The sequence below is a fragment of the Larimichthys crocea genome, chromosome II, assembly GCF_000972845.2.
Source record: "Larimichthys crocea isolate SSNF chromosome II, L_crocea_2.0, whole genome shotgun sequence".
Lineage (NCBI taxonomy): Eukaryota > Metazoa > Chordata > Actinopteri > Sciaenidae > Larimichthys > Larimichthys crocea.
The window spans coordinates 8850055-8868546 of record NC_040012.1 but is presented as its reverse complement, the minus strand read 5'-3'; the positions used below and the strand labels follow the sequence as shown (position 1 = coordinate 8868546).

Here is an 18492-nt window from a genome sequence, read left to right as displayed (position 1 = left end):
GGTGTCGTCTTAAACACCAGAGCCCAGCAGTCACTTCACTAACACCAGTACAGATATATTTCTAATTGTCGGTTGTTGGAGGTCAGAGGCAGTTATACGGTGTCTGGAGGTTTGCCCTCGCTGATTGCCAGGACATGAGATTATTCATTATCCACCAGTATAGTTTGTCACCAAGTGGTTTTTAATGCCTCTGTTGAGGATTACGTATAATAAAGAAACGTTGTATCTGATATCCGTGTGTCTCTGTGATTAGAAATCATGCTGTCTGTGTTAGCTCTCGGATATGTTGTTGATGCCTGACATAACTCGGCCCCTCGCAGTCTGAATGCGTCTTTTCATCGCGACCCTCCAGCTGTAAAAAAAAAAAAAAAAAAAGTCTGCTGCTGTTCAGACTCTGCAGAGATGAACAGCAGTCTGACAAAGAGCCTCTTTGTCAGCTCGGCTCAGTCACTCTAAAGTGGAGAGCTGTTCGTGCTGGATCACTATTTGATCAACTCAACACACACATTTACATTTACAGTGGAAATCAAACCCACCTAAAAAAGGTTCAGAGTCTCTGAAGCTAATGAAACTGTTTATTCAAAAACAGTCACATGAAGTGATTGATATTTAAACAATAACAAACAGCCACAAAAGTCACAAAAGGTAATAACTTTTTAAAGGGTGAGCGATGAAGCCTCACATCTGATTCATTTATGATGAGCGGCCAGCAGGTTTAATAACTCCCAATGAAAAAACAAGAGGGATATCAACGGTCAGTATAAAATATTTAATCTCCGCTGTGTATGATGGTCAGATGGTGCCCAGCATAGACACTGTGGTGATAATTCTCAGTTGTCAATGAGCAAGGAGTGAGGTACATCCTGGACAAGTCACCAATCACCAGCAATTAATCTATTGACCTGCATGTCTTCGGACTGAACACAAGAAAGTCCTTAGTCCTTCTGGATCACCTGAAAGTGAATTTATTCAGACGGACGTGAAAGCATGTCCGATGCAGTTCGTATCAACACCTGAATGCAGCATGGCATCACTTCTTGTTTGGAGTCACCTAAAGTTCAGTTCAGTATCTTTAAAAACAACATTTAGTTTAAGTTTTTCTTCAGCCACAAAAACACTCAGTGTTAAGTCAAACATATTTTTATTCCATGATCCATCGGTCGGGATTTAGAGGAAATTTTTACATGGAACGGAAAAGGTGACAGCATGTGCGATGCTAAATGTTAAAGTTTTGTACAAGATTATTTAACAATGAATGTCCATCGCTCTGTTACATGCTCTTAAAGGCTGATAGTATTTACAAACAATAAAGTTTACAGCCAACATCTTTTCCACACACCCTGATATTCACGATTTGCTTACAGCTCATACTGACGAGCAGGACCACAGTATAAATTATAAACTTCAAGGTTATCTGATTCTTTCTGAAATAAAACTTTCATGCTTGGCACCTTGAATCTAAAACAGATGTAAACTTTGTAAATCGACAGCTTCCTCACACCGTGCTTATCATTCGTTAAATTAAAAAGAAAGAGTTAAGACATGAGTGCTGCGTGGTTAAAGACAACTTACGTTCATTTAAAATTAAAATGATATTTAAAAAAAAGTAACTTTTTAAAACAGTCTTTCCCAAATATACAAATGGGCTGAAATTTATACATTTTTTGACCAACCTGAACCACAAACCTTTTTTTTTTTAAATGATGGTTCCCAGTATAGTGATGGTCCTCTTCATAATGGACACATATGGATGTCATGAAGTCTTTAACAGTCTGTCAATGTGCACAAGTCTTTATGACTTCAGGCTTCATCCAGACTCCAGCCTGTAGTCGAGGATTAAAGGTAAATGACCTTCTCTTTGCCCGTTTCCAGAATGTCTTTGGGAAAAGGAGGCGGAGGTGGTGGTGATGGAGCGTTGCTGTTGTCCCTCCTGTATGTGCTGAAGGACTGAGACATTTTCACACCGCTGGCAGATCCTGGTGGGTTGAAGGTTCCTGAAAGAGAGATAATAAGAGAAATAAGCTGTGACAGAATGAGTAAATTCTCCCTTCCTGTCTCTGATCGTCTCATTCAAGTGTGAGATGTGAGACACAAACTTATTAAACTAGAATGTCACAGTATTACTTCCATGTCTTCACAAGGTGGAGCTGTTTAGTCACTATACAAATGCAAATCAAACTGATTGCTGATCAGATGTAGGGTGATGTCTCTGCGTTTGCCTCTCTGTACCTGACTGGTAGATTCTTTGAGGACTGGCGTTCCTTCTGGCTCTCAGGCTGCCTCCTTCTTTTCCAGTCACTCGGATGGGCACCACCTGGTTCACATCTATATTGGCTGCATGTAGAAAGACAAAAATCTTTAAAGGGCATTTGAATGTGAAGGCTGTGGTTCTAAGAGCTGACCCACTGCTGGTGAACAATGTTCAGCTAAATGTTTCTTTGTCTACGGACACATGAACTCTTGTACTGTAAATTTTAAAAACCATCTCATGTGTCAGTACGGGGGGTTAAGTTAACAGGCCTGCATCCTGACCTGCGCTGTGCGTTCTCTGGTGAGACCCCTTCTTGTGACCTTTCTCCTTTCCTTTGGACAGAGCAGCCAGCTTGGTGGGAATCTGCTGCTGCACGGCTGCAGGTTTGTGCACCTGGTTGGTCGTGCTGATGAGTTGGATCGGCAGCTCGGGCTTAGCCGGCTGCGGGCTGATGCTCTCCTTGCGCGGCGGAACCTTTGGAGGCATTTCCATGGGGTCTGAGGGACTGGACAAGGCGTGGAGCTTTGGAGGTAAGGTCAGATTCCCGCCTCCGTTCACAATGCTTCCCCTGAACGAGGGATGACTGGAGAGACTCCAGTACTACGGAGGAAGAGGACATCTTAAATAAATATTCAAACATTTCAGACATCAGTGAGCAGAGAAAACTTGTGGACAGGTGATGCCTTACTTGTGCAGGATCATCGTAGTTTGGGAAGTACTTCTTTATTTTCTCCTGCATCTGCTCCACACGCTTCTTCTCCTGCATTAGACGCTCCTGATCCTTTTCTACAGATTGTGTGGTTTCCCTCAGCCTCGCCAGTCTCTGCTGATAGTCTTCCCTCTGCTTCTCCAGCTCGGCCTTCTCGTCATCGAGCTTCTCTTCCCACTTCCGACATTCCTCCTCCCTCTCTTGCACCTGAGCCTCCAGAGCCTCGATCTGCACCCTCTGTCGCTCCCTCTCCTTCTCCCAGCGCTGCTGCTCCCCTTGATGCTGGGCCTGCAGCTTGTGCAAGTTGGCGAGTTCCTCCTTGTGCTTCTTCAGGTTGCGCTGCTTCTCCTGCTCGAGCAGCATGCTGGTGTAATGCCGAGCGGGCTGCTTGCTCTTTGACTGGAAAGTGTGCTGCAGCTCAATCTGGCTGTCCTGCTGCGCGATGATTGCCTGCAGGTCAAAGAATTTAATACAAACATTTCACACATACAAAAAAAATCATTTCTAGGAATGAGGTGCCTGCTGAATCAAAGATTTCAGAACAATGTCCTCACCTGTAAGCTGTACAGCCTCTGTGCGAGCATTATCACCCTGTCACACACCTACAGAGGAAAAGAATTACAGTGATAGATAAAGATTTCTGCAGTGAAGACAGAAAAAGAGGAAAATAATAAACAAAAAGTATCAGAAGCGTTACCTCCTCAGGGAAATTACTGGATGTTGGATTACTGTTTGGCATCTGCATGTCATCATCAGCCTTGAAGGAAAATAACACAAACAATGAAAAAATGCTTCATATCATTTTTAAAGATATTTTTCAGATACAGCTGAAGTCTGACAGGTAGGTGGCGAGAAAGAGAGGGGGTGACAAAAACATGGTTACTGAGCTAAACGGCGCCCTGAAAATGCTTCATATTTAATCACCAGGACGGAAGGAGGTGTGTCTGTATGTGTTGAGCATAACCGCTGTCAAACTATTTTATTCTTCGCTGCAGATCGCTGTGTTTTTTGGGTGGACACCCCTGCGGCTCGCACTGCCGCATCCAAAATGGACTACTCCTTTTCAAACGAGTGGAAAAACCTGCGTTTGGATCCTGTCTGAATGCAGCTTCGGGTTTCGATCACTCACAGACTGTTCCAGGCTCTCAGCGTAGTACATTTTCTGGAGCTGAGGATCGCTCGCGTTGTGCCTTCTGTGCAGTGGTACGCAGCTGTCGCCGTCACCTGGCCCCTCAGCTGTATCTCCATCTGAGAAAATGAAATCACGAGTCAATAAACACCTTCACATATTCAATATGAGGACAGTTACGGTCATATTTATCATACATTTCGGCTCAGAGAGAGTTTTATTTAACCCTCTGGGGTACTCACAATTGCTTTTGATCATGGGTGATTGTTCGAACCTCAGAGGGTTAAAAAGGAGTTGACCGTATGATTGTGTTTATATTTAAAACAAACACTAAAGTACAGTATTACACAACAAGAATGACTCATGTAAACTTCCCTGATTGCATGATGCAAGAGTTTCACACAAAGAAAGTGAAATTCTCGTCTATCTCCTTTAAAAGCGAGAGCCCGTAATTAAATATTACTCATCCTTTGAACTCGTCCTTTTATTGTCTTACCTGTCAACACATTAACACTTACATCATACCAATGTTGACTACATGTCAGCTTACTTTCCATGACGTTTGCAGCAGAGTTACTATCTGCCAGCCCGAAGGTCTCTGCCCTCCTGAGCTGCCCGCCCTGCGTGTTATTCTCATCCATAAGAAGTTTTGGGTCTCGTATCCTCGAGAAGAGCAAGTTCTGCAAGTTTTCCACTGCAGGCAAAAGACAAAGAAACAACTCCTTAATCACCTCTTTAAAAAGAGACATCATCAGTGATGTCTGAGTCATGATTCAGCTGTGTGGGAAAGCTCAAGCTCAAGTTTTTATGGTAAACCGATGCAAATAATGAACACTGACTCATGACCGGTGACAAACAGAAATGATTCACAATACTGAGGCCAACTCTTGATGACTGATGTCAGCTCTCACCTTCATCGATGGCTCCTTTAAGCAGCGTCTCCCCCTGCTGGAGGTCAGTGGCGTCTCCTCGGAGCAGCAGCCCTTTGTGCGGAGTTTCCTTCTCCATTACGGTCTCGTAGAGAGCAGCGAAGATCTGCTGTTTCTCTGTCAGATTTTTTGTTATAAGGTCATCCCGCGCCTTTAGAACATCTGAAGAGCAACAGCATAAATAAACATGTTTGTCAAGTAAACTCAGAGACGAGGTGACCTGTGAGTTCTACTTTTCACAGTACACTTGAACGACGGACTATGAGACCGGTTTAATCAAATGATGACATTTTAAACTCTTGTGTAAGAGAGAGAACGGCCACAAAACAACCTGTTCTGTGTGATTTAGCATTCGATCATCTCGGCAGTCTTACCTTGATATTGTTGCAGTCTAGCGGTCAGTTCGCAGTACGGCTCCTCTTCTGGATAGCTAAAAAAAATAACAGACATCTTACTTAGTGAACATGTAAGATGTAAAATGTTTTGCCCACAAGATATCTTATGACAGTTTCATGCTGACAAGAATCTGATACTAAACTTTGGAATCAATTATGATGCTCTTATTTCAACAATCATCAGGTGTCTGTGGTATTAACAAGAGAGTTGTAATAAAAAACCCCAAACTGACTTCCTCAGTCCTCAGCTTACCGGTTCACAGCTTCCCTAATCAGCGCCATCCATGTGATGCATTCCTCTTTGGAGCTGGTGTGGATCTCGTACATCTCTGGCATGCTGGTGGTGCATGCACAGATGAGGTACATGGCTTTGTCGTCGTGAGCCACCTCCCGAACTATCAGCCTTTGAAGGGAGACCACCGGTGGTTTGTTTTCCTGCACGAGCCACGAGATTACAGCAAGTTATTAATTGAACTGTTATCATGATCTGTCCTGGATTGTTGTCATATCACACAAGATATGATCATCTCCTGATGTATTTTTAAAAAAGGAAAGAGGTCTGCGTCTTAGACTTTTTACAAAAATGAGTCAGTGTTTGGGCAGAACTCACCACAGTGGCATACACAAGCTTCTGATCTTTCTCTTGTAAGAGGAGCAGCACGTCTTGCAGCAGAACAGCGTGGACGTCTGCAGGAAGACCAATGCAGCTCAGCATCAAAACAATACAAGAGCTGCCACCGAAGATGAACTTGTCTACTGTACCTCACATCATGACGTGAAGTAATGACATAGAAAAATGCTGATATACTGGTTCTCTGAATCTTTTTGATTTCATAAAAATAACTTGAACCCTGAAGTTGAACCCAGGAAGGAAGGAAGGAAGGCAGACAGGCGCAAATGTAACACTGCAGTAATCCTCTGAGCCGTCAGTCACTTGATGCATCGTCGCTGAAAGTTTCATCAAAATCAGACCACACATTCACACACTAAGTTTTGTGACAAATTCAAAGAGGAACCTGAATGAGGAAAGAACAATAAAAGTTGATGTTTCCATACAGTTTCCACTTTTAGGACACATTCAGACAGGATCAGGTGCTGTGGTGAATCTCTCTCGCGCTCAAACTTTAGGACACAAACCAAGTTTAACTTCTTCGTGTCTCTATTTTGGAGTCAGACTCAGATTTAGAAGCTGCGTACATGAAATAAACAAAGCCCGAACACAACAGGTATCAGAGTGTAGTCCATGAATCCACCTGGATAGTCTCAGTGTCAGAGACATTTCAGGCTGACTGTGAAGGTTCCGCTCTCACTGCAGATATAAAGGGCTCATTTTAGAAATTCAGGTTATTAAACACTAAGAATTACTCTTAAATCTCCTAGAACTTTAATGACAACTGCTTACAAAGACGAGCAATAGTCACAAACCTTTCTGTCTACCGGAGGTCTTCCAGGTGACGGGGCCTTCGTGCAGCAGCGTCCTGTTTCCCTGGATCAGATCGTCTCTGCGGAACAGTTTTCCGTCCTTCAGCCGGCCCTGAGATTTTGGGTCCAGACGGATGCCGATCTCTCTCAGACGAGCAGCTTTCTCGTATTCGTTGACCTGATCGTTCACCTGGGAGATGAAGTCTTTGATCAGCGCCAAACTTTGCACCAGTGACTTGTACTCGTCCGTGTCAGCTGAAAAGGAGCACATGAAAACATTTGACACCATTAGGACAATTCCAGCCTGCTTTGTGTCACCGAAGACGGTAGCCAGATTCAGTTTGTGATGTTACCTTCAGTGTTCTGTATGATTCGCTCCACCAGGATTGGATATTTTGTGATGCGTTGAGTCACCAACAGAAAACACTCCGGGATTCCCAACCTTCGCACGAGAGGAAGCTGACCTATTTTCTGTTATGAAAAGAAAGGTTTTGTTTTTCCAGGACTTGCATCACTCCTGCGTACAACAGTAACTGGCCTTAGGTCAAGCATCGTGGTTCTTTTTGTTGGCGGCATCATTCTTAGTAGAAACGTCATCACCATTGTTTGTTGGAAGGCTCATCTCTTAGAAACTGCTACCGCTGCTCGAGGCATGCACCTGATTCACGTCAGCTTCTTTTTTAGCCAAAGCCTCAGTGTCACGAGAGAAAAATCACATCATCTACATGAACCCACCAACAAGCACACATCGCTTACCCTAATAAGGATCTGCAGTTTCTTGCTGTTCTGCAGCTGCTCTTTGTAGAAGCTGACCGCTTCGCTGTGATGGCTGCAGAAAACACTGTAACACTCGACCATTCCTTCTCCCAGATCACCTGAAAACTAACAAAGAAATGACAAAAAAGATGATATTTGTATTTCTAAAAAGATTTAATGTAATAGTCAAACAGCTGTATTGAAGTTGCTGCTGAGGTCTGAAGACTGAAAATATCAAAATGTCAACACCGGACATGTCGTACAAAAAGTAGAAACAGTATGGCAGACAAGAAATGAATCAGAGAGGAAATATGCTGCTTTTCAGGAGAGTGATGCGTATCAACATTCAATGGCATCACGTCAAAATGCCGCCTGTGTGTGTTTGTGTGTGTGTGTTCACATAGGAAACAATCTTTTGACACGCAGCACGTGTGCGTTACCCTTTACAGCCACTCTATCAGGGCGTCAAACAAACTTCACATTTCATGTTTCATATATAATAAACATCATTAAAATGTCTCCCAGGTTGAAATTCTAGCACAGTAGTACACTCCATGTTATCATGTATTTCACTGTCGTTAGATGAAATGTATTAACTGTGAACAGACACTATCTGATCTTACGATTTACACTTGATTTGTCCTCACAGTCCGAGCCAAATATTAACCAACTTGAAAACACAAGGCCGCTTTGGATAAACTTTAACGCCTCCCTCAGCTTTTGCAACAACAGAAGTCATCTGGCGCCAAAAACATAAAATTGAATCCCCTTTTCAGAGCTAGAAAAGAGTATAATTCACAGAAAGCTCTGGTTCTGGTCCGATTTTTCAGTCGGAAAATCATTGACCACAGACTGCTTCTCTGGGATCCTTATCCCGGCCACACAGCTTCATTCCTGAGCTCATGGAGCAAACACACCCATCTGTAGTCCCTTAGGTTTCTGACATACCAGCCATTCCTATGGACACCTGTACACCTCAGAGAGGTTGACAAGGGTGGAAAGAGAGAGAGGAAGAGGCTGAGCAGCAACAACAATGGTGCAGCATAAACACAATTATTTATTGCTAAATAAAGCCGATAACGATGTCAGTGCCGCATGTTGTAACAACAACACTCACAAAGCACCTGGGAGCTAATGGTAGCAGCTTGTTTTCAAACTGTAAAAAGGTCAGTCAAATATGAAAAGGTTTACATGTGATCGCAGTTTCTGACAGCTGAATTGCTGGTTTAGCTCATCAGTAATGTTTCATGTCACGTCAGACTGTTTGTTGTAGATCTTTGTGTAGAAATGCAAACATAGCATTTAAGTGTTAGAGTAAGTAAACTGCAGAGAACCTGTTCACCTCTGAAAGGGAAATAACGCTTTTGAAAGAAACAGTTGGTTAAAATGTTAAAACATTGTGAGGGGATAACGTTATCATTTGGCTGAGGAACATTTGGATGATTTTCAACAATCTGTTTACAGTAAATTCATTTTGAACCTTTTTAAACCTTCAACTCTGTTGAAGGTTTAAAAAAGATGTTTTGAAGGAGACTTGCTGTCTGTTATGTTGACATATAAACTTTACTGACATTTTGACCTGAAAAATTACCCCCCAAAATAAACCATTGCGACTGGATGAACTAGACAGACAACAATTTCCATGGAAGGCTTTAAAATGACTCCTGACCTGAGAGGTGAGAATATTCCCCAGTTGCGTGATCTGGTAGTTGTTTGGGCTTCCTTCCTCTTGGCTCTCGTTCTGGTGTATTTTGAGGCAGTTAAGGAAGTGCTGGTGGATGTTGAGCAAGGCCTCCACACTGTAGAAGAGCTGCTCCAACCTGGCCTCCTCGATCAGCTGAGACTGCTTCAACTCGTGCATGTAGACGTCGAGGAGGATTTTTAATGTGCGCACGTGGTGCATCTCTGTCTGGATTAACTCTAGGAAATTTGAAGAGGAATCTCTGGATTAATAAATTTGTAGTCGTTTCATCAAAGGGCTCTCAGTTACAAAGAACATTGTTAATCATTATAATTAGAGGAACTGTCATTGTTGTTTTGACAGTGTAATTACTCCGTTGCCTGTTATCGGTAATCAAAGATCTTATCCTCTGCAGGTGACTGACATGAGAAAGTTCAGTTTGTTCATGCACGTACACTTAAAAGACAATAAAAAAAATCCAGAAAATACAATTTGGGTTCGGCATGATCAAAGTTTTTGTCCTCTTGCCTACCGTAGATGACGTCCTGTCTTTTAACAGCCTCTTTGCTCAGGGCCTTTAGGTAGTTCTGGTCCACAGCCACGCTCCACGACTCCGCCTCCAGGTTCTGGGCGTTGGACTCGAGCTCGGCTCGCAGCTGAGCATAGTGGGAATCTGGATGATACATAGACAGTCACAGACAGTGAGTGTGAGACCTTTATCAGCCGAACAAGGTTTGTGCTTTGTGGTCATATGACATGTATGCATGTCAGTGATTCATTACTGGTTATTTTTAAATGTCTTACTTGGAAAAATGTTTTTTACATGCCGTCAGGTTACATTACAAAAGCAGATGGTAGACAACAAACGAAACTATTGTAGCTGCTTCTAAGTTTGGATTCTTAAAAATATCCAACATGTTGTATTATAAGCTAGTGTTCACAGTGAAGATGCATCATGTTGTGACAGAGGAGCTTTCATCAACTTCTAACCCTGCTCACAGTGACCAGCTGACCTTCTAGGTTGATAGGCTCGGCCAAGGAGGAAGCCAGAGACACCGAGTCCTCAGAGGAGAGCTTGAAACGCAGGCCTTCCACCTCATCCATCTGCAGCGGACCGGAGGATCTAGTTTGTATGTGATGAGAAGCAGCTCGACGGGTAAGTGTGATGTCAGTGCACAAAAACAAACAAACAAGACACACAAGCTAAAGCTTGTAAGCCCTCACGATGGAGCTTCAATCAGATTTGGATGGTTGACCTAATCTGACCCGATGCCAAGTGTAACACAGCCTTCATGTCAAAAGGAGAAATGCCAGTAAAAACATCAGACGTCACATGACTTGGAATCAGGTTTTGTGCTCCACATCTCTATCAGGCCGACAATGAACCTGGAAAAACATGTGACTGTTCGTATCTCAGCTCATTTATAGGTACACGATGGAAAAGAAAATACGTTTTCACCAACCTGGGACTTGTGTCGTTGTAAGAGGAGGAACCAGGCTGAGCGCTGTGTTTTTTAGGGGTGACGGTCATGCCTGGACTTAGGAAGCAGGCAGGGACGCCATCAGAGGCCGGAGGAGAAATACTCTCCCCGGAGCTGAGAGAGAGAAACAACAAAGAGAGAAATAAACTGAGTAACAGGCAAAATACTGTGTGAGAAAATAAAAATAAGATGTTTGGAAAAGAAGAAGACACATGCAGAGGAATGAAGTTTAAAGTAGAAGGTGTTTATCTTTGTCTTTTCACTGGACAACAACAAAGTTGTCCTGAATTTTTCAAAATAAAACATTTATTCACACTTGAGAAACACTTTGAGGAACAGGAGTGTGACGAGTTTACATCCTAAAAATAAAATAATTAAAAATCACCAACTCAAGTCAGAATACTGAAATATTATTCCCTTTTAGAGCATTCAACAGTTTTTTGACATCAAAACATTTTCTGATATTGATATATAATCACAGATACTGAAACACACATCAAACGTTAAAATGAATGCTCAACAAAATGAGCTTTGCTCCACTGTTATACATTACATTAGATAATAATACATTTTTTGTTTAGAGTTTATTATTCAAGAGGACATGAAAATAAACATACCTTAATTATTTGTTTCTGAAAGCACTTTCCTGACTCACGAGCCCTGAAACAGACGGCTACCTACAAAATAAAAATGGACTGAATAAGTGGGGAGAGTGCATTTCATGGTGCTGAATCCAGACAACAGGCTGTTGCAAAACTAATCTAGCCCTGTAGATAGGGAACTGGTTTGACGAACTGGAACAGCACAGCTCAAGTCAGACGAGCTTTCAGGCAAAGAAACAAAAAATGTCAAACACACCTGCACAATGGGAACAACAGCCACAAATGACATGATTTATTACAGTTATTGGGTGGGTTAAAATGTGAATATCAATCAGCCAATGAATCTTTCTTTTTTTATCAACACAAATCTGATGGCTGGTGTTAATTTCCCACCATGGAGAAGCTGTTTAGACATACATCAACATTACACAAGATGAGAACTCTTATCTCCTCAGCGTTTTTCCTTTTAACTCTGTGATACACATCTTTGCGGTATGTGGGTGTGAAAACGTTAATAGATGTCACGACAATCCTCTGACTGACAAATCCTTTCAGCTCCAGCTTTGACCTTAAAGTGCTCTGCATTTCTGTTCTTAAAGGGTTTAAAAGCTCCATGTCTGACTCACCTTGTACTTCTGCTTATTGCTCTCCGTGTGTCTTCCACAGTTTCCTTGTCACACTGGAAAGAGCATCAAAAGTGGAAAAACATCCAGTTAAACCAGTGGATAAAAACGTAAGAGGAAAAGGCAGAAAAAATACTCGCGTGACAGTCTGACTTAATTTGAAGCCAACCCCCGACAGAAAGTCATGAGGTTATCCCAGCAGTGATTTACATGAATAAACACTAAAATAGGACACCTAGAACACCTGATCACTAATACATGTCCATGAAAACTAGTTTGTATGTGTACACATGCTAATCAGACAGAAGGAGGAAAAACAGCTCTGATGTGGGTGGTAACAGAAAGCATACTTAACAAATAAACTTTAACAAAGCATGAAATAAATAAATAAACATATATGAGAGACTGCAACAACTGCTACAGAAGCAGCTACAGAAACGACATAATACTGAAGCTTGAAACTAAGTAGCAGCAGTCGTTTCAAAGCCAGACACGCCTAAAAACACACACATTAAATGTTTGATTAAAGGAGTTGTGACACAGCTAGCCGCTGGCTCACCTGTCTGACACACACCTGCAGCATATGCAGTGCACCGCTTAGAAAACACCTCCCATGCATGAAAGGCTTTACCTCAGGCTGTAACAAAAGTCTCCTAATGTTACCTTATGCCCTGTGTTTATTCACTTAATGGACTTAAATTTTCTTTTAATATTTTGTTGTTTCAATTGTTAGTTTTTTTGTTGTTGTTTTTTTAAAGGGCCTTAATCCAAAACCTTTAGTTTCTATACACTTTTTCCCCCCATGTGTTTATATTTTTTAACCTTATTTTCTTTTTATTATTGGCTTTTATTTTTTTTATTTTTTATTATTATTATTATTATTATTATTACAGTTTGTCATTGCCAAATTTTGTTTATGTATTTATCTATTTCTGCAAAATTCTGTTTTTACTTTTTGCTCTGTCATTTGCATGAACACTGCTATACAAAGTAAATAAAGTTTATTAACTAAATTTGAGATAGATGATGTGGCATTTGAGAAACAGTAAGTATTAGTAACTGAAAAATAACGTAGCAATGTAGGCATCTTTGTCGTTGATGACTGTCATCCATCATGATAACGAGAGATACGTCACGCTTTCTGGACTCATATCTCAAATATTTTGAAATCAATCCAAAGTATCTATTTCATGTTGAACCACCGAGGAGAAAATTATAGAAGAAGTCGCCATTGTTACCGTCAAATCGTGGCAAAACAATTATTTGATCAATGGAATTATGATAATTTATTCATTGTTCAAGTAATTGTCATGCTAAGGAGAAGTGAAGAATCTGACCAGACCTGCGCTAGAGGAAAAGTCACAGGATCACTGAAGTTATGATTCATCCTGAGGGGAACATGAATGTGTACGCCAAATTCTATGGCAATCCATTTGACAGATGTTGACATATTGCACTTAAAACCACAAATGCCAACATTGCGGTGCCACTAGAGGAAAAAGTCATGGTGTCACTAAACACATTAGGATTCATCCTCTGGGAATCATGAATGTATGCACCAAACTTTGTGCTAATCTACACAAGAGAAGTGAAAACTTCCACCGGTTGGGCATGTCAGAGGAAAAGTCAGATGATATGATTCATCCTCTGGGGACCACGGATGTTCATGACAATCCATCTAATAGTTGTTGAGAAGAAACAACAGATAAAACAACTGATAGATTGGTATTACTATCCACATCATGCCAGGTATTTGCTGGCTCCAGTACATTAATAAATAAGTTAACTGCAAAACAAAAAGTCTAAAATCTAATTACTGCTTAGATCTCTTTGATCCACCTGTTGTGCAACAATTTCTTGTCTTGGAAGAGAATCAGAGAATTTATATTACAAAATAAAGCAACGTTATTTCTCTTTCCTGTTTTATGTTTCAGTCTTCTGTTAACCAATCATATAAAAAGGTATATTCTATACAGGTTAAGCACTTGTATTATATTACTTTCTTTAAAAGACTGGTTTTCTAAGCCTCATAGTATGTCATTAGCCATATTGTGATTGTATGGTTCGGCCTCTTGTTGTGAATGACAGCCACGCCTCAAATGATTCACCCACACTGGGGCGAGAACAGAAGAGCATGAAATACAGGTCATCCCCTGCAAGACACAAAACAAGACCAGCAAGTCTGGTAAGTATCCTGTAGAGGAAGGAAAGACGAGGGGGAAAACTGCTAAATGCTGTGTTTGTGGAAAGCAGTGTCACTTACAGTAAAAATACATCAACCCTAAATCACTATAACGGCACAAGGAGACTGTTAAAACGAATGAGAGTTGCTGATGTGCCATCAAGACAAGTGAAACTAGGCCACTGACGGTTAACAGCCGTGAAACTATACCCATTAGCCTGAGGAGGACATAAAAGCTGACAAATACAAAGAAACCAGTGATCCGTGTTGCTGTTGTTCCTAGTAAACTTTGGAGGACGTATTTGTTTCACATCATCACACAGGTATAATCTGTCAAAAACAGGAACGCCACATGATTTCTTCCTCACAACAACAGGTCTTCCCTTAAAACTTTCACATCCAACAACAGCCTCGACAGGCAGATTACTCATTAACTTCTCGATACCGGTCATGTGTTTTATCTTTAGTGTGCTGTAATCGCATGCCAATGTGTTTCTGTCAGTACAGGTGAATCCTAAACTTAGACCAAGGCTTGAATCTGGAGGGAAAAGTGACGCATGTGTGTAGAGAATGCTACAAATGTGGTCAATGATTGTCCAGTGTCTGAGCCTTTAATCGATCAATTAGGACCCTGGTCACCCTAAACAAGCCAAATTTATCTTAATTTATTGAATTTTTCTTCCTGTCAGGCATCCATTGCTCCAATTAATATCCGTACAGTAAAAACATTATTTAGCAAACTCTTGAATCACATTAAATATAAAGAATTATCTTGCGTCTACTTTGTTTTTTGTTTATCTTGATCAGCGGACAAAGGACAAGGACATGTAGAGCTGTAACTAACTGGTATTTTAATTATCAGTTTATCTATTGATCATTTTCCCGATTAGTTGATTTGTTGTTTGGACGATAACATGTAAAAAAAAATGGTGTTTCCCAAAGCCCATTTGACATCCTCAACTGTTTCGTTCAGTTTATTGTGGTAGAGGACTAAAGAAACCAGAAAATATTCATTTGATTTAATATTTGATGACTAATCGTTTATAATGTAAACAAATGACTACAGCAAAAATAATACTTCATACTTCAGTACTTTTGTTTCTAAAATATAACTATAATATAACAAATTCAGATGAATTTCTGTGAATTTTAGGAGCTAAACATTGAGTGACATGCCAGAAAGGTTTGTAAACATAGTGCCCACTGACTACTCAAGAGGCCCAGTGTGTAACATAGGTGGATCTACTGACAGGAATGGTGGATTATATTCATAACTATGTTTTCATTAGTCTTTAATCACCTGAAAATAAGAGTTGTGTTTTTGTTACCTATAAAGAGCCTTTCATTTCTACAGAGGGAGCGGGTCTTCTTCCACAGATGAAGATACTTTACGCTTCATATTAGAGCTTTAGTTTCACTTTGCTATCACAGCAATCGCACATAGATAAGACAGGTGCATTGCTTTCGTTTCTGCTATGAAAACCCTTCTCATCTGCTTTTGGTGATTACACTCCCAACTGACATCTCAAATCCTTTCCAGTCTCAGATTAGTTAACACTTCTATGTCCCACAACTTTCATGGTTCATACGTTACACAGCAGTTTTTGTGATTTCATTAAAGCTGACACTTCATATAGCCCCTGCTTTTAGATTGTACATTTAAACTAGCATGAATTTGTCTTGTCGTCCTCTTCGACTGACATCAAGCTCAATTTATTATTTGAACCTTGAGGATTCCAATTCTTAAACTGACACTTCAAATCCTTTCAAGTCCCAGATCAGTTAACACTTATATGCCCCACAACTTCTACTATTTACACACAAATAAACATGACAACAGCAGTTTGTGATGATTTCTCAAAGGCTGACACTTCAAATGACACATTCTTTCAGTTTATGACACTTCAAGCTCAATTTTATTATTTTATTTACTTGAACTTTGAGGATTTCAAATAGTTTTTATACTTAAACTAACGCTTCAAACCCTTTCAAGTCTCAGATCAGTTAACACTTCCATCTCCCACAACTTCCCACACCGCTCATGCACAATTAAACGTTACACAGCAGCAGCTTTCGATGATTTCACTAAACTGGCATGAATTTCTCTTCTTGTCCTCTTCAACTGACTCTTCAAGCTCAATTTATCACTTGAACTCTGAAGATTTGAAGTGCTACATTTAAACTGACACTTGGATTAGCTTAGCACGTCCAAGTAGCCACTTCAACTCCTTTCAGTATTGCAGTTGGATAGCTACTTCAACTTTTATTTTTATTTTTTAAATTAATTCATTAATTAATTTAATTTTCATATTAAACGTCAAATTTTAAAACTTTTTTTTTTTTTTTAATCCTTGTTTTAACGTTACAACTACAATTTAACCGTTAAGAATATATCACTCCGCGTGCGCGTGGGCCTTATCACGACGTTCTATTTTTTGTGAATTCCCATTAATTATAATGGTGGAATCTTCAACGGTTACTTTTCGAATCATTCCGCGTATAACATGACGCTCTATTTAACGTTCAAACCTCCCGATAGTTTAAATAGGAAAACTACCACAAAACGTTAATGTTCGTGTTATAATCTTGTATTTAAAAAGCAGCTAATAAAATAAAATAAAAATAAAGTGGGTTTGACGACATTACTTTGGGTATTATCAAGCGGAGGGGGGAATGTGAGGAATGCCTAGGTGCCTAGGTGAGAGAGAGACTGACCTGGATCCATAACGTTTCATTTAAAATCAACACAGACAGGTGCACTGTGAGTTTCAGGTGGATAAAACGAACAGGTGTAAAGTCAAAAAGTCGACACAGGAGTGGCTGCAGATACTCACTGTTCCTGTCTTCCTAATGTTTGCTCCTGTTTGGAGACGCTACCTAGGCTAATACAGAGCAAACAACACCAACCACAGCGACGCTAAAGCCGTTTCACATCAACATTAACACGTAAAAATAAAATATTTAGGTCGGTTTTCAAGCTCATGTCGAGTCAAAAGAGGCAAAAAGTCGCCGCTTTCCTCTTTTAATAAACATGGCGTATGTTTTACTAACCCAGTTGCTGTTTATCAACCGTTTGTCGCCTGTAACCAACAACTAAAGCAACAGTTTCCTCTTACCTGGTGTTGAAAGCAAACTTTGTTTATGTCCGAGCTGAAGCAACACACACACACAAAAAGGAAAAAGGGGAAATAATATCTCTCAACAACTTCCACTAAAAGGTAAGAGAGACAGCGGTGAGGATGATGCCTCACAGGTGGAACAAGTGCACCACGAATGAGCCGAGCCTAGGCCGAGGTGGAGGTGGAGGAGGTGGGGTGTTAAACAGAAATCCCAGCCTCCTCTCTGGATGAACCTCCTTCCCTCTCTGCTGCTGCTGCACGCAGACTTCACATCTTTAAATTAATGCAGACATGAGCTGCAGTTATTCGGCCTCAGTATAAATTAGATTGTTTTTTTGTTTTTCAGACTTCCAGCATGATGGAAACCAGTTGGTTTGAAAACTGAGAAGCTTTTTTATTTTGGCAAAAATAAAGTGGGTGCAGGTAGGAGCTCAGGTGTTTGTCAGACAGTGTTTCTATCATCATGTATCATTTCACCTGGGGGCAAAATAAACCAGTTTGAAGGCTTGTATTTGATAAACTAATAGTCAGTTTTTAAGCTACTATTAACAGTTAATCATATGTAAAAATAAGGAGCAAGAAATTTATTGAGATAAGTCAAGCTGACGCCTTGAATTTCCCTCAGGGTCAATAAAGTATGTATCTATCTATCTATCTAGAATCAAATCAAATTTTATTTGTATAGCCCAAAGTAACAAAGTACATTTGCCTCAGAGGGCTTTACAATCTGTACAGGGAGTGACACCCTCCGTTTTTAGACCCTCGGTAAAGGTAAAGGGAGGGAGAAAGATCAGTCAAGGGAGGGAGAGTTTTCAGTAAAGGGAGATTTGACTGCATCTTCAACCAATACCGTACCTGACTAGGCATAACCCTGAAAAAGACAGAGACAGAGAGAGGGGAGGGGAGTCCCCCGGCAGTCTAGTCCTATGGCAGCATAACTAAGAGGTGACCTGAGCCAGCCCTAACTATAAACTCTATCAAAAAGGAAAGTCTTAAGTCTACTCTTAAAGGTGTTGACCGTATCTATCTATCTATCTATCTATCTATCTATCTATCTATCTATCTATCTATCTATCTATCTATCTATCTATCTATCTATCTATCTATCTAAAGAAAGTTATTAAAGGTGCAGTGTGTAGGATTTAGTAGCATCTAGTGGTGAAGTTGCAGATTACAATCACCTCAATACCTCTCACGCTCTCCCTTCTGTATA

At 40.7% G+C, this 18492-nt stretch overlaps 1 protein-coding gene across 3 annotated transcripts; it reads right to left on the bottom strand.

The window, feature by feature from the left end:
- Nucleotides 1-1124: 1124 nt before the first annotated feature.
- On the bottom strand, nt 1125-17537 carry arhgef18a (rho/rac guanine nucleotide exchange factor (GEF) 18a). Of its 3 annotated transcripts, XM_010739991.3 has the most exons (22): nt 17277-17537; nt 11982-12034; nt 11371-11430; nt 10736-10867; nt 10286-10395; nt 9805-9945; nt 9261-9511; nt 7592-7717; nt 7189-7306; nt 6839-7090; nt 6024-6100; nt 5667-5848; nt 5393-5448; nt 5001-5180; nt 4640-4783; nt 4090-4208; nt 3658-3717; nt 3515-3562; nt 2940-3410; nt 2533-2851; nt 2230-2334; nt 1125-1994 (listed from the first exon to the last, which is right to left on the bottom strand). In XM_010739991.3, exons 4-22 carry the CDS (start codon nt 10801-10803, stop codon nt 1837-1839), a joined length of 2985 nt encoding a protein of 994 aa, XP_010738293.3. In that variant the 5' UTR covers nt 10804-10867; nt 11371-11430; nt 11982-12034; nt 17277-17537; the 3' UTR covers nt 1125-1836. The 3 variants fall into 3 exon arrangements, with proteins under 3 accessions (XP_010738293.3, XP_019121764.2, XP_027144438.1); XM_019266219.2 differs by lacking the exon at nt 11371-11430; XM_027288637.1 differs by lacking the exon at nt 11982-12034.
- Between the last annotated feature and the right edge of the window lie 955 nt (nt 17538-18492).